The sequence below is a fragment of the Oncorhynchus keta genome, chromosome 29 (genome assembly GCF_023373465.1).
Source record: "Oncorhynchus keta strain PuntledgeMale-10-30-2019 chromosome 29, Oket_V2, whole genome shotgun sequence".
NCBI classification, from domain to species: Eukaryota; Metazoa; Chordata; class Actinopteri; order Salmoniformes; family Salmonidae; genus Oncorhynchus; species Oncorhynchus keta.
The window spans coordinates 37,371,035-37,390,936 of NC_068449.1; the positions used below are offsets into that span (position 1 = coordinate 37,371,035).

Below are 19,902 nucleotides of genomic sequence, written 5' to 3' on the forward strand. Positions count from 1 at the left end.
CTCTTTTGTACCCACATGTAGAGTTACATCGAGTTCAAGTAAGACATTTAAATGTAGAGGTTCAATAAGGGTAACAGTCAATGTTGGTGTTACCCTCAAGCCCAGCCAAGATTTGATCTTTATCTTCTGAAGATGTGTGGACACATTCAACCAGCACTGGGGAACTTGATGGGGACTTCCTTAATACCTCAGAAGATTCTTTATCCCTCTTCTCAGAGGCTGGGATGTAGTGGATCACCTGTAACCCATCATTATAGTGTGAGGTAACAAACGGTCTTATTTCTAAATAAATCTATTACAAGGTATTCATCCACCCATCCCAAAAGTCAACCAAGCTTTGGGGTGCATCTCAGTGGTCTAAAGTGACTTCCTCTCCTTGTCTCTTTTTCTTTATCTGCTCTTATCTAAACTAGCCTTTGATTTCAGCTACATGGCGATGAAGGAGAGGAGACGAGTAGAGGAAGCCACTTTTAGACCATTGAGATGCAGCCATAGGATGCACCCTGAATGGTACCTTCTTCCATGAAGCACTACTTTTGACCAGAGTCCTGTGATCCCTGGTCAAAAGTAGTGCACTATATAGTGAACAAGTTTAGATTTGGGACATACACATAGGGCAACTAGTGAAAAAGCAATGTGTTAAGTGAAAATTGTACCATCAACCTCATTGTAATCTGGCAACGAGATTTAATTTGAAACTTTTTTTCAACAATGTGCATTTCAACAAAGAGGCAACTATTTATATATTGCTTAATCTCCTCCTTATAATGCACATTGTTAAAATTATTTCACAGTGCCAGATTCCAATTAGGTTTACGGTAACTTTTGCACTTAACACATCACTTTTGCACTAAAAAAACATCGCCCATAGTCTCTCTGATGGCCTTACTGTCAGGAAGTGGTGGATGGTCTTGGAGGCATGCAGGTGACAGACCAGCCAGGTGAGGTAGATGGTCACATCTTCCTGGGTGACTGTGTTGATGGGGTTGCCCCGCCCTGTCAGGACCTTCTCCCTGGAAACAGCCAGTCTCCTGGCCCGCTGGACAGCATCCTCATACTCACTGACCAGGTTTGATACCTGGACCTGGTGGAACAGTATGGTGAAAGAACACACCCAACCTGGGTTCAAATAGTATTGGTTTTCTTTCAAATACTTTAGTGCTTGATTTAGCTTTCCTGGTGGAACACCACAGAAATCAACTGTTCATGTAAAAAGGGATTTATTGATTGATCCATTATCCTCTATTACTCATGATAAACTAAGGTGACTTATTAAATATCAACGTGCCAGGTTACCTTGTAGAAGGGATACAGCTGCTCAATGATGTGGGAGTGACGACAGAACCTTCTCCATCTCAGCATCAGCAGGTACTTGATCTGGGCCAACTGGTAGCATCGGTCTGCATAAAACTACCATAAATACATTGAGTGTACAAAACAAAACACCTTCCCAATTTTGAGTCGCACCCCCTTTTGCCCTCACAAACACCTTCAATTTGTCAGGGCAGCCGCGGGGGCCCTGAGCGTCACCAATGTGATCCCAATGACATTATAATCAGCCCAGTTTTACCTGGTGCAGGAGAAGAGGCAGACTCTCAGGTGTGTACTCCAGGCTTAGGCAGCTTTGCAGCTCTCTCTGTAGCACATCAGACAGAGGCACCACTGGCAGTGCTTCTGCCACCTGAAGACCTCTCCTCAGGACCTGCTCTCTCTCCATACGAAAGTACGATACATCTTTAGGAACTGGAACTGAGCTATAGTATGATGAAAGAAAAAATATATAGAATACAATAAAATACAATAGAACATCTACAAAAAAAAGGCAGCCAGTATCAAACAGAAGAAAATCGCAATCACTGGCATTTTAACTGGGCAACTTTATTTTGCTCACAGACCTCCCTCATATCCATGTGTCCATCCTTACCTGTAAGACTTGGAGGGTGTTTCCAGGGGAGATCCATTCTCCTCTATTTCAGTTCGGAGAGCTGACAGCTGGACAGACAACTCTGCTTCCATCTGCTCTACCTTGGCAGTGGAGGAAACTTTGTACACCAGCTTGGACATGATGGGATGTCCTGGATACTATATAAGTAACAAACCCCAAAAATTGTCATTTATGTACCACAGCAAAATCAGCAAAATCAGCAAAATCAAGGGGCATAACTCTATTGGTGGTGTTATCCAATCAAAACATCTCTGAGGAGAAATATGGCTGTTTGTGGGGAGGTTTATATAAAAATGTAGAAGTTAGATAGATTTCTCAATAGGTCTTCCAAAACAGAAAATAAACTTGCCTTAAAAAGTGAATCATTGGCTCCTGAAAACAACTCCAAACTGGTTCCCAAGCTTGTTGTCCAGTGTCACCATGGAGACTATGGTGCCATAAAAGTCTAAACAGACCTACACATACTTTAGAACTCTAGAGGGCACCAGAACTTCAATAACACCCCTTGATCCAACAGGATTGCAGACCTATGCAAATCGAAATGTTCTGATAGACAATGACCATATGCCAAAATGTATTTTTCAAATGTATCAATTTGTGGTAATATTTGTCTGTGCTGTTTCTTTCATTGGTGAATACACTTAATTATCTTTGAATAATTTCACAATGCTCTTGTAAAATATTTTCAGTGATGATCTTTTTAGTAGATTTTTGTTTTCCAAAAAGAATAAAGACAATTACATCACTCAATGAAATCACAATGATAAAGTTCTGTTTTAAATTTCCAAAGCAATGATCAGCAATTTATATAAGTCAGGTGTACCTTGCAGCAATACAGTGCAATGATCTCTTGGTGGTAGATATTTACCTACCGTACATTTCAAATACTTCATTATTCTATTATCAGCTCCCCTAGCTGGATTTAAATAGCTCAACATGCTCACTTCTCTTGGATACAGGAAAGCCGATTGGCTCCAACAGAGGATGGGCCCATCCAATAAAAAATGGTCACAAGGTGCACTTCTACCAATAAATACTCAAGGACAAGGGAGTTTCATAATTCCTTTGTCACCAGCAGGAGAAGAGAGGCTGTGATAGCCTGGACTGAACTGCATGGTGACTGTGATTGTGGATGGAGAATTAACAAGAATGCAATATCCTGGTGCTCCCTTGATATCAAATCATTTTGGGGGGGGAGGCAGGTAGCCTAGTGGTTAGAGCATTGGGCCAATAACCATAAAGGTTGTTGGATCAAATCCCTGAGCTGACAAAGTAAAAATCTGTAAAAACCCACTGTTTCTCAGTAGGCTGTCATTGTAAATAAGACCTTGTTCTTAACTGACTTGCCTGGTTAAATAAAAAAAACATGGCTTTATTGATGAATTAAGTGTGCGTCCACACACCGTGCTATTCCTATCACAAAAAGGCAGTACTCAGTTTTTATTTAACCATCTGGTTGCTATCAATCCCCCATTTTAAGATGGCATGTTTCCCTAGCAACCATTTTCTATAGCATGATGTCTCAGGACAAAGGACATATAGGAAATCGAATAATGTTCTTAGAATGCCCCCTTTTTTGTCTTCAATCCATTTCTGCTAGGTTACACTTGCAGTAGCGGTGGAGTATTTCAAAAAATAATACATGGTAGAGACGGATATAAATATTCAATACAATAAAAGAACAAGACACATTTTCAAGACGATTTATAGTGTTTCACAAAGCTTTTATTTACATGCACCATTTCTTAGACCGACGTTACATCATTCAAAGTGGAAATACATAAGGAAATGCCAACAAAACATCAAGTAGAGTGACGTAATTTAGGACCAGCAAGGTTAATAAGATCATAGGTAGGCAGTGAGTGATCTACAGTACGAGAAATAATACTGCAATATTACTTTAATGATGATACTAAATGATTTCAGCATAAAACCAGCCAGTCAAATGGTTAATATCTAATCATCGTGAAACCAATCCAAGTACTGTAATCAAAATATGTTGTATCAGGTCTAAATCCATCTACATTTATTACATAGAACTCCTATGTCAGTAGCGTTAAGAATTACATCGATGTCATGAAAATAAGGAGTCATTAAAACTCCTAACATTTTCAATACAATAGCATAGGACACCCGTAAAGCGTGTATATCTTCACTTAATCCTATTCCATGTGAGAAATCGGCTCATTATATTATTTTTGGGGCAATAATTTAAACAGAATGTTAAGAGTTTATTGCTTCTGATTCTGTATGGATTGGGCCATTCAATAATCTGATATTTCAGGCTTTGCCTAAATGTCAATATTTAGCATCCAGTGTACAAAAATAGGATTTTTGTAAGATGTAATTCCTTCAGTGTTCAAAATAAGTAAAAATACAAAGTAGATCCATTCTCATTGGATGAGATTGTAAACTTAACCCTTAGGTTGACCCTTTTTTGTTCTTACAAAGTATATTGGAAAACCACGAGTTCAATCCATTGTTAAAATGATTGTGGACAGTCGTTTTGCCTGTAGAATTTCACTTTATCCCTTATTTCTACTGAAGCGCGTGCTGAACAAAGTACAGTCTCAACGTTTTCGTTTATTGGATTTCTTGAACATGGAAAAGATTTGTCAATATTCAAGAAGATATTGTACTGTTATCGTTCCCTACTTAAAAGTCATCTAAAATGGTATGCTACCATGCAACTGCCAGTGCATTTTATACAACGCTTTTCCATAAAGGTCCTGCATGGTCAATCCAACATCTGCAATGGCTGTGCAGCATTCAGAGCTATGCGGCCTCCGCAGAAGTCAGAACAACAACTTCTTGCGCTTCGCCGAGCTGTTGGAAGTCGTCAAGGAAGTTAATATGTGTTTATAAAGCACCTTCCGCCCCCCACGTACCAGTCGACCAATCATGTCAATGCAGAGCCCTAAGTATTATTACAACATTTGGGAGGCGCGCGGCGACACGGTGCAGAGCTCGATTTCCTCCATACGGAGCATCTGGATCGCATTTCCAGAGCAATCATGAATTGCTATAAGGACTGACAATCAAGCAACACCCGGGCCTATATTCATAAAGCTTCCTAGAGTAGGAGTGCTGATCTAAAAGGCTAAACTGATCCTGTATCAGCACTCGTACTCAGAAATGCTTTATTGAATACAGGCCATGTTATAGTGCAGAGTCTGACATTGCAACTTTACAAAGCAGAGACTTCTCTCAGGAGTATTGAATACCAAAATCACTGAAGCAAATTAACCAAACATCACATACACACAGTACAATTAACGCCATGTGGTTAACCTTGCTTTTGATGACGTTAAACATTTATAAGCTAAATGTTTTACGATACAGGTGAATGGAATGGTTCTTTGATGCAAGGCGTTTCAAAGATACACAATTGCTTTTTTCCCCCTCATTTCTTTAGTCCTCTTTTCTGCTGAGAACATACCAGTAAAAGCATACAAAGCTGAATCAAGTATATACAAAATAATGGTAACATTCTCTGGAGCTTGTTAGATGTAAACAGGCAGTCAACCACACTGGAGTGACGGCTGGTTTGGCAAAAAAATATTGTGTTGGTTAATGTGAGAAATATGACATGGGAAGCTGGGTAAAAATAAAATAAAAAAACATTTTAATATCAGTGTTTACAAATCACCACATAAGGATAAATCCCTGAGACTTAAAATAAGTGTCTATTTCACATTTTAACTTCACATTTACTAAAATCCCACTGATAATACGGATGGTTCCTGTCTCAACTCCCAACACAGAGACTAAACAGAGCTCCACAGTCCTGGGCCTGTATTCACAAATCATCAATGCAGTCAGCGTCCATCAGCTCATTACGGATGATAGTGTCCATGTCACAGTCCAGGCTGCTGTTGAACACGTCCAAATCCAGATCGTCAGGGATGGGAAAGCGGTCTGGAGCGATCAACTGAAATGGGTTTTCAGAGGTGCTGTTGTTGGTACCAGAGCCACCAAGCTGCATAGAAGAGTTTCTACTGGGAGACGGTAGGTGCTGGAGAAGCTGCTTGGCCTGCTGGTCCAAGTCATTGCTTGAGCACAACACTTCATTGCTCGGTGTAGACAAGCCAGCCTGAGCCCGCCAACCAGGCATTAAGGAAGTCTGGGAATTCAGACCCGCGGCACCGTCCCAGTTTGATGACATCATAGGGTCCTTGCGAAGCAGCATGGCATTCCGCCGGGAATTCTGGGACAAAGTGACAGAGGCGCTGGCTTGTGACATCAGTGGGTCAGAGTGCGTGAGCATGATGTCGCTGACATGGCTGCCATGTGTCTCCAGGCTCAGCAGGTCCTGTAGGGCGTGGTGGTGGTTGAAACGAGAGGACAGGCAGGAGAAGGAAGCTTGGTGGTTCTCCTGGATGGTCTGCATGGGGGACTGGCGTAGGGAGGTCACTGAGGAGGACGGGGGGCTGAGCTGGAAGATGGAGATGGCAGACCCGTAGCTGCCGGAGGATGGGATGCCCAGACTACTACTACCACCTCCTGAACAGCTGAAGGTTAACACTGAGCTCCCCATCTGATTGGGTCCTCCGCTCTCCACCTCCTGCCCCAGGGGCTGCTGGGACGCCGTCAAGCTGATGTTGTCCAGAAGGTCGCCCATCAGATCGTCAGGGAGCCCATCATTGAGGTTCATAGTGAGGGCTAGGTCGGCCAGACCTAGGGGGCCGGTGGAGGGGGACAAACTGCTGGGACTGGAGTAGAGCATGGGGGAGAGGGGAGAAATGGAGTCGTCATCCAGCGCCTCGTCCAGCTCTGGGTTGGCCAGGATGGGGGAAAGGCGCCCGCTGATTGTGCTGGCGTTGGAGTTGGTGCGAGACCTGAAGTCCGTCCAGGCATCCAGTTCGTCGCTGCTGCGAGACGTGGGACTTCCTGTCCACTTGGACAAGCTAGAGGATAAGGATAAACTCTCGGAGCTGCCATCTTGGACGGCCTGTAGGCCTAGAGATGCTTTCTTCTTGGCGGCGCGGCCTCGAGCACCTTTGATCAGCTTGTTGCTGTTGTCCATGGATACGGCCCGTCGTCGTGGAGCTTTGCCGCCTTTCCCGCCCTCAGGGTTGACCATCCACCAGGAACTTTTCCCCGTTCCTTCATTCTGCACCCGCATGAAACGACTGTGGAGAGACAGGTTGTGTCGGATGGAGTTCTGGAGAGAGAGGAAAGGGTTAGTTTTGTGTGACACTTTAACAGGAGTTTAATACAATATTGTTACGTGTTTAATTACAGTGTTACTACACAGATCTAAGAGAAACATTATATAAAAACACGTTTTTGATGGAGAAAGAGCCCAATGCATGTGAATTTTTGCAGTATTGATTTCATTCCTGATGTAAATGTGTGGATTGTCTTTGATGTTAAAGATTCTTGGTGGTAAAATTGCTCCAAAAAAAAAGCAGTTTTTATATGGAGACTTGTGAAAAAATGTTTTTAACCTCTGTATAAAAAAAAATTACATTACATGTATAAAAAAATTACATTACATTTAAAACAAAAAGGCCTGTGCTCAATCATACATACGCACTGGACATAAAGCTGAGAAGCAAAGTAAAAGGGAGAAATCAATAATATACACACACTGGTTATTACACTGCAGTTATACAATGTGTGGGTCTTCTACTCAGAGAGACAGTATTCCACTGCAACTGTGACCTATTTTCTGTCTGCTGCTGTAAAAGGCCTAACAGATTTCCCTGGAGATATTCTCCACCGTGTAGCTTCTAAATGAAAAGGGCTGGAGTCTGTCTGTGCATTCAGGTTACACTAACAGGGAGTCCTGCCACAGAGCGAAGAAAAAGGAGAGCAGGGGAGAGGAGGAACCGCGGTAAGTCATCTCTGGGTATGCGGCACCAGGGATTGGAGAGGGGTGGGTTAATGAGAGATGTACGGGATAAGTGTGAGTCCTAAGTCAAGGGTAGTCCTAAGTGCCTCTACCATTTTGCCTAGCAAAATCTGATATGCACACGTCTGCCTACTATGCAAAGCTGGACATTTCTGTGATGTGAGATAGATCACTGTCCAAACCGGCCTATTCTTTCCTATGGGTCAGTGGGCTGTTTTGTCTATATTTAAATATGGGTCAATGGTATGGTCTGTTGACATCAAACTTCCCGAAAACCCCTCGGTCAGTGACTCGCTCCAAGCCAATTACATGGTTAAACTAAGCAGTGAAACACTTTAATCATCCAGTCAGGAGTGAAACATGCTTCTCTTTTCCTGCACTGTTAATGCATGACTCATCAGCCGTTCTTTTACTTATTGACTAGCCTGGCAGGGTTGATACGACTTTGTAACATGCCAACAACTGTGGGTATGATTATGGCTAGCTGTAAAGCTGGGAATTGGCAGGGACCTCATGATACAATGATACAATACCACGATACCTACACTACCGGTTAAAAGTTTTAGAACACCTACTCATTCAAGGGTTTTTCTTTATTTTTTTACTATGTTCTACATTGTATAGTGAAGAAATCAAAACTATGAAATAACACATATGGAATCATGTAGTAACCAAAAAAAATGTGTTAAACAAATCAAAATATATTTTATATTTAAGATTCTTCAAAATAGCCACCCTTTGCCTTGATGACAGCTTTGCACACTCTTGGCATTCTCTCAACCAGCTTCATGAGGTAGTCCCTTGGAATGCATTTAAATGCATTTAGCAGGTGTGCCTTGTTAAAAGTTCATTTGTGGAATTTCTTTACTCCTTAATGCGTTTGAGCCAATCGGTTGTGTTGTGACAAGTTATACAGAAGTTAGCCCTATTTGGTAAAAGACCAAGTCCATATTATGGCAAGAAAAGCTCAAATAAGCAAAGAGAAACGACAGTCCATCATTACTTTACTTTTTTGGTTAGTACATGACTCCATATGTGTTATTTAATAGTTTTGATGTCTTCACTGTTATTCTACAATGTAGAAAATAGTAAAAATAAAGAAAAACCCTTGACTGAGTAGGTGTTCTAAAACGTTTGACCGGTAGTGTAGGTGCTGACATGACATGCACTGCGATTCTCAATGCACTGCGATTCTCAATGCACTGCGATTCTCAATGCACTGCGATTCTCAATGCCCTGCGATTCTCAATGCCCTGCGATTCTCAATGCCCTGCGATTCTCAATGCCCTGCGATTCTCAATGCCCTGCGATTCTCAATGCCCTGCGATTCTCAATGCCCTGCGATTCTCAATGCCCTGCGATTCTCAATGCCCTGCGATTCTCAATGCCCTGCGATTCTCAATGCCCTGCGATTCTCAATGCCCTGCGATTCTCAATGCCCTGCGATTCTCAATGCCCTGCGATTCTCAATGCCCTGCGATTCTCAATGCCCTGCGATTCTCAATGCCCTGCGATTCTCAATGTACTGCAATTCAATACTGCCATTTAATATACAGCTGAAGCGTTTACATACACTTAGGCTGGAGTCATTAAAACTCATTTTTCAACCACTCCATAAACGTATTGTTAACAAAAACTATATCTTTGTGCATGACACAAGTAATTTTTCCAAAAATTGTTTATATACAGATTATTTAATTTATAATTCACTGTATCCCAATTCCAGTGGGTCAGAAGTTTACATACACTAAGTTGACTGTGCCTTTAAACTGCTTGGAAAATACCAGAAAATGAAGTCATGGCGTTAGAAGATTCTGATAGGCTAATTGACATCATTTGAGTCAATTGGAGGTGTACCTGTGGATGTATTTCCAGGCCTACCTTCAAACTCAGTGCCTCTTTGCTTGACATCATGGGAAAATCAAAAGAAATTAGCCAAGACCTCAGAAAAAAATTGTAGACGTCCACAAGTCTGGTTCATCCTTGGGAACAATTTTCAAACCCCTGAAGGTACCACGTTCATCTGTACAAACAACAGTACGCAAGTATAAACACCATGGGACCACGCAGTTGTCATACCGCTCAGGAAGGAGACAAGTTCTGTCTCATAGAGACATTGGTGCGAAAAGTGCAAATCAATCCCAGACCTTGTTAAGATGCTGGAGAAAGCAGGTACAAAAGTATCTATAACCACAGTAAAACGAGTCCTATATCGACATAACCTGAAAGGCCGCTCAGCAAGGAAGAAGCCACTGCTCCAAAACCGCCATAAAAAAAGCCAGACTATGGTTTGCAACTGCACATGGGGACAAAGATCTAACTTTTTGGAGAAATGTTCTCTGGTCTGATGAAACAAAAATAGGACTGTTTGGCCATAATGATCATAGTTATGTTTGGAGGAAAAAGGAGGATGCTTGCAAGCCGAAGAACACCATCCCAACCCTGACGCACAGCGGTGGCAGCATCATGTTGTGGGGGTGCTTCGCTGCAGGAGGGACTGGTGAACTTCACAAAATAGATGGCATCATGAGGACGGAAAATGATGTGGATATATTGAAGCAGCATCAGTCATGAAGTTAAAGCTTGGTCGCAATTGGGTCTTCCAAATGGACAATGACCCCAAGCATACTTCCAAAGTTGTGGCAAAATGGCTTAAGGACAACAAAGTCAAGGCATTGGAGTGGCCATCACAAAGCCCTGACCTTAATCCCATAGAAAATGTGTGGGCAGAACTGAAAAAGCATGTGCGAGCAAGGAGGCCTACAAACCTGACTCAGTTACACCATCTGTCAGGAAGGAATGGGCCAAAACTCACCCAACTTATTGTGGTTAGCTAGTGGAAGGCTACACGAAACGTTTGACCCAAGTTAAACAATGCTACTAAATACTAATTGAGTGTATGTAAACTTCTGACCCACTGGGAATGTGATGAAAGAAATAAAAGCTTAAATAAAATCACTACTATTTTTCTGACATTTCACATTCTTAAAATAAAAGTGGTGATCCTAACTGACCTAAGACAGGGAATTTTTTTACTAGGATTAAACTGAGTTTAAATGTATTTGGCTTAGGTGTATGTAAACGTCCGACTACAACTGTACAATACTGCCAAAGATATTGCTCACCATGTCTGCTCCAGAGGGACAAGAGAGAGCCATAAGAAAATGAGTTGTGATCAGACATAGAAATAAAAAAGTGCTGGAAACATGCTGGCTCACCATTTTAAAAAGAAGATAGAGAACGAGAGAACGACAAATTCCGGAGTTTTGGCACAGGTACAGCTGACTAGCGCTAGCTAGATTTAACTACTTATTATTATCATCATCATCAATTATTTTTGATACTTGGAGTCAAGATATCGCAATACTCTGCTGTATCGATTTAGCTGATTAGGTTACACAAACCTACAGTATTCAGATTTAAATCTATACATTGTTGTATTATTGTTCTTTTCACATGTATAATTGCAAGTAGAATGTGATCTCTATATTTTGATTTAAAAATATATATTTTTGACCTTTATTTAACTAGGCAAGTCAGTTAAGAACAAATTCTTATTTACAACGACAGCCTACCCTGGCACAAACCCGGACGACATTGGGCTAATTGCGCGCCGCCCTATGGGACTCCCAATCACGGCCAGTTGAGCCTGGAATCGACCCAGGGTCTGTAGTGACGCCTCTAGCAGTGAGATGCAGTGGGAGCCCAATATGCAGTGCTTTCTGTAAAAAGACAGAACTAAAAGCACCCACTGTAGCGCTCCCCTCCCCCACTCTGTCATACAACAGCAGCAGCCGGTAGCAGCCTTTGATCAAAGCCTCCTTGTGAACAGACCGACAAACCGACAGACAGACAAAACCGACAGACAGACAAACCGACAGACAGACAAACCGACAGACAGACAAACCGACACAGACACCAGAATTCTGCCAGTCTACACAAAGCAACGCCAGATCCAGAGTAAACCGGCAGCACGCCTCTTCCCCCTCTATTTCTCACCCCGCTCACATCATCCCTGTCTCTCCCTCAGACACCCTCTATTTCTCCCTCCTATCAATCTCTCTCGGTCCCATCTCTCACTCCCTCTTACTGCTACACATTGACCTACATAGTTTCCAGTCAGCTGATTCTGATTCTTGTGCTCAGGCCACCAGCCAAAAAAAAAAAAAAAATGGAGGTATGGAGCACAGCAGCCAATGGCAAGACTCCATGATTAAAAACAAACCATAGTAGGTAGACCCATAACACTGTACCAGGACAATAGCTACAGCAAAGGGTGCATAATGCATCAATTCTGTAAAAAATAAGACTTAAACAAAATGTTTCAGAACAAATGTGCACTGAATAGGTAAGTTATGGGTTGACTGCAGGGCTAAATACAAGTATATTCAAGGTTGAACAGAAGCACTAATGTATGACATAAAACATAGCGTTATTATCAAAGTGGGAGCTGAATTACCCACTGTATAGATTGACAATGTCAACGATTAGCCCCAAACCACTCTTCATAAAGGACATAATGCACCGACCTTGCCCCAGCTCAGCCGATACAGATAGACAACCTAAATCTTATATTCCTTAATGCCACACTGTCCTAATATGCAGACTAAACATCTTCTTATGTGTACAGAGTATCAGTACACTACTGTACCTAACCTATAGAAACTAAATGGTGATCTCTAAAGCCATCAGCATGCTTCAGTTCAGCTGGAGGCAAGCCGAATCGTTGTTTGAAAAACTAGAAAAAAAGCGGCAATAGTACTGTTTGTCCATTTTGAGACGCCGTAGCCAGTATACACGTCCTCAAAATAATTAGAATGAATCCAACTCAACACATCTGTCATTTTTGCTAAGATCTTAGCCACACACTTTTACATAACATGTTTGGTGCAGTATTTCTCAAATTTAAAAAAATCTCTCTTGTTGAATCACAAAGACTTTATTGAAGAATCCCTACTGTTGACCAATCACCGACAAAGGGTCATAGAATTCGGCAACCGACTTTGGCTTGCCTCAAGAAAAAAAATGCGGTGTGCCCGAACAGTCGAAGAAACCCTTACCGATGTCCAAAACTAACTAAAATGTCACAAAATGACATAACATACAGTGGGGAGAACAAGTATTTGATAACCTGCAAAATCGGCAGTGTTTCCTACTTACAAAGCATGTTGCGGTCTATAATTTTTTATCATAGGTACACTTCAACTGTGAGAGACGGAATCTAAAACAAAAATCCAGAAAATCACATTGTATGATCTTTAAGTTATTAATTTGCATTTTATTGCATGACATAAGTATTTGATCACCTACCAACCAGTATGAATTCCGGCTCTCACAGACTTGTTTCTTTAAGAAGCCCTCATGTTCTCCACTCATTACCTGTATTAACTGCACCTGTTTGAACTAGTTACCTGTATAAAAGACACCTGTCCACACACTCAATCAAACAGACTACAACCTCTCCACAATGGCCAAGACCAGAGAGCTGTGTAAGGACATCAGGGCTAAAATTGTAGACCTGCACAAGGCTGGGATGGGCTACAGGACAATAGGCAAGCAGCTTGGTGAGAAGGCAACAACCGTTGGCGCAATTATTAGAAAATGGAAGAAGTTCAAGATGACGGTCAATCATCCTCGGTCTGGGGCTCCATGCAAGATCTCACCTCGTGGGGCATCAATGATCATGAGGAAGGTGAGGGATCAGCCCAGAACTACACGGCAGGACCTGGTCAATTACCTGAAGAGAGCTGGGACCACAGTCTCAAAGAAAACCATGAGTAACACAATACGCCATCATGGATTAAAATCCTGCAGCGCACGCAAGGTCCCCCTGCTCAAGCCAGCGCATGTCCAGGCCCGTCTGAAGTTTGCCAATGACCATCTGGATGATCCAGAGGAGGAATGGGAGAAGATCACGTGGTCTGATGAGACAAAAATAGAGCTTTTTGGTCTAAACTCCACTCGCTGTGTTTGGAGGAAGAAGAAGGATGAGTACAACCCCAAGATCACCATCCCAACCGTGAAACATCTTTGGGGATGGGCATCTTTGGGGATGCTTTTCTGCAAAGGGGACAGGACTTTTTTCAATGGCATATATTGCACTTTCTTCAACACTTTTCTTTGCAATATTTAAACCAAATTGAATATGTTTAATTATTTATTTGAGGCTAAATTGATATTATTGATGTATTATATAAAGTTAAAATAAGTGTTCATTCAGTATTGCTGTAATTCTCATGACAAATTTTCAAAAATAATATCGGCCAATTAATCGGCACCGGGGGATTTTTTTTTTTTTGGTCCTCCAATAATCAGTATCGGCATTGAAAAATCATAATCGGTCGACCTCTACTATTGATGTTCTGTATTATGTTTCATGTGGACCCCAGGAAGAGTAGCTGTTGCAACAACTAATGGGGATCCTAATAAAATACCAAATATCTACATGGAGATATTATGGATAACAATATTTTTGTAGAACAATGATCACCAGGGCCATGTCTGAATACCATACTTATAACTGCATACTATTTACTCATCGGCGCATACTATTTAGCGCGTACCGTTTAGTAAAAAGTATGCAGTATGCCACAACACAGTAACGGCTTCCGATTGGCTTAGGAGGGGAGGGGCCGAGTGCGGTTGAATTTTGCCATTAACCAACCTAAACTCTGAATAGAATAGGTTAGTTATAGGCCTCAGGCTGCCTATAACATTTGACCTACACCGTAGTAGACCATATAGCCCATGTATCCCGTTTAAAAAGGGCTGAAGTCAAACAGATCAGTTCCATTTCGACATATTTAGTGAAACCAAAGTGCTGTAACATATAAATGAAATCAAATAGCCTAGTACACACACCAAACCTTGGACAGCAAACATAATAAACTAACACACTAATTTTTGGGAAGGTGATCAAAATGATCCATAAACTAAATAGGTAGACTAGACAACAAAACTAAAGCAATCCACATGTTCAACTCAAAAGCAGCCATTTCCCGAGTCCCCGGTGCCGACAGATTCCGAAATCAAAAGATGGTTTAGTATTTCATTTTAAAGCTCTGACGAAAGCCAAGGGAACAAATAACACTTCAGTGAGAAACTAGTAATCCACTTTGGGATTTGTAATTTTATTTTTTAAGAAGGTTTCCAAAGATGCAATAGTTGTGATCATTTTAAGGAGAACAAAAACTACTTAGCCTACATTTGAAAACCACCAAAAGAAGCGTTGAGCATCTTCCCAATTAAGTAGCCTAGTTTTGTTGTTTGCTACTTGAAGAGAACTTGCAGCCCACCTCTTCCAATGCAATGTGGAAAAGTGTGCATCAAATTCTACTAGACGACGAGCCGGAATGAGTATAAAATCCTGGGATTTAAACCATACTTGATTTTCGAAATGAGAATGCGTCATTGCGTTGTTTCCCGCTATTAGTTGATTTTGGTAGCGCATCCCCATATCTAAATGATCAGCTGTTGTCAAACCCGAAACGAGTATGACGTCCAGGCATTAACAGTATACTTGATTCTCAACATTTCGTATACTATTATGCTTTATTTTTTTGCATATTCAAACAGACTATTATTGAGGACGCAAGTATGTATTCAGACACGGCCCATGTCACCAGAATAAGAATAACCCATAATAAGAATAACCCTCGTTCTTGATTTATTGTTATAACTATGATTATTATCATAGTAATGATCTTAGTGGGGTTGCGGTCCAAGGCACTGCATCTCAGTGCTAGAGGCATCACTACAGACCCTGGTTCGATTCCATGCTGTATCATAACCGGTCGTGACTGGGAGTCCCATAGGGCGCCGCACAATTGGCCCAGTGTCTTCCGGGTTAGGGTTTGGCCGTCATTGCAAATAAGAATTTGACTGACTTGCCTAGTTAAATAAATGTTAAATAAAAATAAAACACAAAAATGTAAATTATTCCATTTCTGTAGACCCACAAACATCTATCCAACAGTTGCACAGGATTACAAACCTAGACTATTTATATTTCCAGACCTCTTTTTTTCCATTTAAATCCAGCAAAGCTGAAGCTTTCATTAGACTCGATTCCATGACGGATGGATTGGTTTTCCAGGCCAAACTAATCCCCAGAATCAAATGGAGGCAAGAGACAACAGACCAGAGAGACCAGAGACCAAAATTATAGGCTTAAAGGGATATTTCAGGATTTTGGCAATGAAGACCTTTATCTACCTCCCAAGACTCAGATGAACTAATGGATACCATTTTTATGCCTCTGCATCCAGAAGGAAGTTGGAGGCAATTTTGTGAGCCAATGATAACTAGCTTAGCGCAGAGACTGGAAGTCTTCGGGTACAGCTAGCATGCCACCAGTCTTTGTGCTAAGCGAGCGCTAACGCTAGTTAGCATTGGCTCGCGAAACTACCTCCAACTTCCTTCACAGCCAAAATCCTGAACTATCCCTTTAACCACCAGGTTATAAGGGCACTTAAAGAGAGGCCTCTGATGAGAGGGACTATCTGAACTAATGAATACGCCTCAGGAAAAACAATACTAATAAAATGGGAAAAGGTGGATGAAGAAGTATCTCAACTCGGGAGAAATTAAAGGAAAATAACTACCTTCATTGGCTGTTGAGGCCAGGTAGTGGGGTCTTTTGTTTTTGTCCTCAGCTGTATGCATCCATTTTAAATAATCAATGGCTATCATTCACCATCTACCATCACAATGAATAGCCCATCATTGCGCGCATCCCAAATGACAGCCCAATCCCTACATACTGTAGTGCATTGCATATGACCAGACCCTACGGGACCCGAGTAAAAACAAATGCACTATAAAAGGAAATAGGATGCCATTTGGGAAACAAATGTGTTTAACTGCGCCTTTGTTCTGATCGTGTTACTGAAAACGGCTGTAATAAATAAACTCAGATCAAAAGGACACCATAACATAAAAATTGGTCACCCTAAATGTGTTTTAATTTAATAACATTTTTTAATTTTCAACTGCTGACAAATATTATTTTACAAGAAAAGTGTTTGTTGTAATTTTTTGCACTGAGCTGAGATCCCCTGCAGGCCAGAGGGCCTCTTCTACATGCAAGTACTCTGATAAGACGGTGGCAGTCAGAGGAACTCTCCACTCAGTGTTACAGTACGAGTAGCGTAAAGTGAAACTGAACAATTCGGTTTGAACCCAGGCTGACAGTATATAGCCCAAGTCTCCTAAACCAGAGCCATAGTGTAGGTCTATATGGTTCTGTCCTAAACTCGAGACAGCATCTGATTGCCCAGCTTTCTCTGAATGGTCTTCATCAAGAGGGCTGAATGACAATGTAGGTATCCATCTGCTTCTATTACAGCACTGTCATAGGCCGGGTGACAGGAGTGGTGTTGGCTGCACTCAGGAGGAGCCTCATGCAACAGTGATATCTGCATGGGGCGTCCCTTGTTTCTATCAGGCAGCCACACACTTTCCAATCCCAGCTGGTTATCATTTTTTTGTATGCTTTGTAATTCCAGAAAATGTCCATAATATATCTGCCTCTAATTAGTGGAATGATATTGTTTTACAGTATTACTTACCCGCAATTGTTCGCTCAATTTCAGTTTATGTGAGAAACCCTCCACTATGCAGTGCTTGGTATCATTGTACCATCTAAATCGCTATGAAATATCTTTTCAATAACAAAAAATATATAGTTTTTATAGTTGTTTGAAGCTGGCGGACCAAAATTTGTTGGTTTCAGTTTTGGTGCACCAGTTTCAAACTGTAAAAACGATATTTGTTACTTAAAATATATATTTCACAGCGATTTAGATGGTACAATGATAACAAGAACTGAAATTGAGCAAACAGTAGAATTTTTGCAACCAGGAAATGACAGCGATTTCCACTAGATAACACAGCCACAAAGTCAGAACAGCTTTTCTCAGTTTGACATATGCCAATCCAGCGGGAGAACTCAATTGGCAAAAATCACAGCCAATGTGTAGCACCTATAAGAACACTATGACCTCAGGCCATATAACCCCAGGAATTACAGGGAATTAGCTTTAAAATGCATATTGTTCACTCCGCCCCATGGCAAGTTGTGTAGAATTGCAGCAAACCTGGTTTAAAAACTAAAACATTTTCTCTATGTCCAGTGTAGAATTGCAGGAAATATACCCTAAAAACGATAGTTATTTATTTTATCTCCGCTGTCAAGAGGGGGGCACTACTCGCAACAAATTTCACGTGGGGCCCTGAAAAGGCTAGGGCTGGCTCTGACTACATGTGTGGATGTGGGTAAGTAGACCCGCGAGCCACTTGCGGCTCCTACTGCGTTGAGCTTTTGTGGCCCCCACCCCTATCCCTGGTCTAGATGGAGGAAGACGTCACACCAAAAAAAACATACTGTGGTCCTTGGTATGTGTGTGTTTGAATACCCCGAGTGTGTCCCCTCACTACAATATGTACAGTATGTAGCCTACCTAAAACACATTAACTCCAAGTGAAAGCCTTGTATATCTTTATCAATTCAGATGCCACCTGCAGATGACAGTACACACTAAGAACACATGGGCTAACTCACACAGCCTTTGTTACAGTGTTATTACTGAAAGCATCATCCCATATCAGTGATGTCACCCTGCTGCTCACCTTCCAGCCTGCAGAGCTGTTGCTGTCTCCTTTGTCCTTGAAGTAAGGGACAGACCTCACCATCCACTCATAGATCTGGGATAATGTCAGCCTCTGGTCCGGGGAGCTCTCTATGGCCTGGGTGATGAGGTCCGCATAGGAGTAGTTCCCCCAGGCATTCCTCCTAGCTGAGGACTTCCTAGGTTGGGAGGCCAGGCCATTGAGAGCTGAGACTGCATGCGTCTGTGTGGACAAGGAGGACCCATCGACGTCATTCCCCTCCTCTTTGGAAGTGGGGTTTAGTACTTCTTCCTTAGTGGTGGTGGTGAAGCACGGGTGTTTAGAAGAGTTCTTTGTGTTCTGATGTATGGCTATGCCACCATTCACATTATTGACAGTAAACGAACTAGAGCTGCTGGGTGCTGTGACATCATCATCCTCTTCCTCGGGAATGATGTCATCGTTTGATTCGGGCTTCCCTGCATTGGACTCTGGTCGAGGCAGAGGCCAGGTGCAAGACCTTGGTCGTTTCTGGGGCTCAAAGTCTGGATCGATGTCAATATCCTGAGAGAGTGGTTCATTGTGTGATACTTCAGCCATATTCCCCTCCTTGGTTTCTTGCTTGTATTCGGTATACACTGGTCAACAAAGTTGCATTCCATTAATAATAGGCTATTATTCGTTTGGTTATCATGCATAATATTAGCAATCAATCACCAGACTAATTTAAAGCATGTATAATGAATCAAATGTGTCCAAGGTTCACATTCCACACCTCCAGCTGCTGATAGAACTCCACGTGCGTCCCGTCGACTGCCTTTTCTCTGATGATCGCAGCAACTTGATCGTGCGATTCAAAAGGCCATTGTTTCATGTGCATGTATTACTGCAGCGTCTGTCTGTAAACAAATTGATCTGTTATACATACGGCATTTTAAGTGATACAACAGAATTCCATCACCTATCTTGGGAATGGCGTGTAGCGCACCCTCTAGAATAACGTTAGCTAGCTACTGTATACAATCAACAGCGTTCCGTGTTTGTTTACTATTTCCAATATGCAGGTTAAATTTAAAAAATAAATAGCTCGCTAGCGATAAGAATCCACACCTTCACATTCCAAATGGGGCTGCCATCTTGACCATTTCCTTTCCAAATCCTTTATTAACCGTGTAGCTATGAGGAGCATCGCCGAGAGCTTTCATTCCCTGCCTCCAGTGAGCTACTGGTTACCATCGAGAAATTATTTTCAGCGTTTGCAACAAATGAAGAGTCCAGCTACTTACACAATGTTGCATGTCGAATTAATAAAACATTCGCTCTGCCTGTGATTCCGCTCCCTCTCCTCATCCCGAGCAGCGGTGCACACCACAAGCACAACCTCCAAGGCCATCTCCAGCTGGCTACTAATACTGTAGTCCCAGATGAAAGAAAAGACCTGCCCCCTGGATTGCATTGAAGGAATCGGAGTTAAAGTGACACGCTCACTCTA

General features: G+C 41.9%; 3 protein-coding genes across 10 annotated transcripts in view; all 3 read right to left on the reverse strand.

The window, feature by feature from the left end:
* Positions 1 to 2,325, reverse strand: part of si:ch73-242m19.1 (uncharacterized) — a 31,374-nt gene extending 29,049 nt beyond the window's left edge. For 2 of the 3 annotated variants that reach the window (XM_035743480.1, XM_035743479.1), the window contains exons 1-5: positions 1,925 to 2,324; positions 1,571 to 1,754; positions 1,297 to 1,410; positions 890 to 1,084; positions 94 to 238 (exon numbers count right to left, since the gene is read on the reverse strand). In XM_035743480.1, the coding sequence (XP_035599373.1) occupies positions 94 to 238; positions 890 to 1,084; positions 1,297 to 1,410; positions 1,571 to 1,754; positions 1,925 to 2,064 (778 nt within the window). In that variant the 5' untranslated portion in view covers positions 2,065 to 2,324. Of the gene's footprint in view, positions 1 to 93; positions 239 to 889; positions 1,085 to 1,296; positions 1,411 to 1,570; positions 1,755 to 1,924 lie in introns of all 3 variants that reach the window. The other variant, XM_035743481.1, reaches the window with a different exon arrangement.
* A 3,222-nt stretch (positions 2,326 to 5,547) lies between these two features.
* On the reverse strand, positions 5,548 to 19,865 carry LOC127913642 (forkhead box protein O3-like). 6 transcript variants are annotated; one of them, XM_052486527.1, is made up of 4 exons: positions 19,697 to 19,865; positions 19,186 to 19,309; positions 18,432 to 19,048; positions 5,548 to 7,109 (listed from the first exon to the last, which is right to left on the reverse strand). In XM_052486527.1, the coding sequence occupies exons 3-4, from the start codon at positions 19,008 to 19,010 to the stop codon at positions 5,745 to 5,747; spliced, it is 1,944 nt and encodes a 647-aa protein (XP_052342487.1). In that variant the 5' UTR covers positions 19,011 to 19,048; positions 19,186 to 19,309; positions 19,697 to 19,865; the 3' UTR covers positions 5,548 to 5,744. The 6 variants fall into 6 exon arrangements, with proteins under 6 accessions (XP_052342487.1, XP_052342493.1, XP_052342492.1 ...); XM_052486533.1 differs by having other exon boundaries at positions 19,186 to 19,305; positions 19,697 to 19,864; XM_052486532.1 differs by having other exon boundaries at positions 19,186 to 19,305; positions 19,521 to 19,860.
* The window catches only part of LOC118362833 (sodium-dependent multivitamin transporter-like), a 90,280-nt gene continuing 83,576 nt past the window's right edge, over positions 13,199 to 19,902 (reverse strand). The window contains exon 16 of the transcript XR_008086298.1: positions 13,199 to 13,320. The gene's annotated coding sequence lies outside the window, so the exon portion shown is untranslated. The remainder of the gene's footprint in view (positions 13,321 to 19,902) is intronic.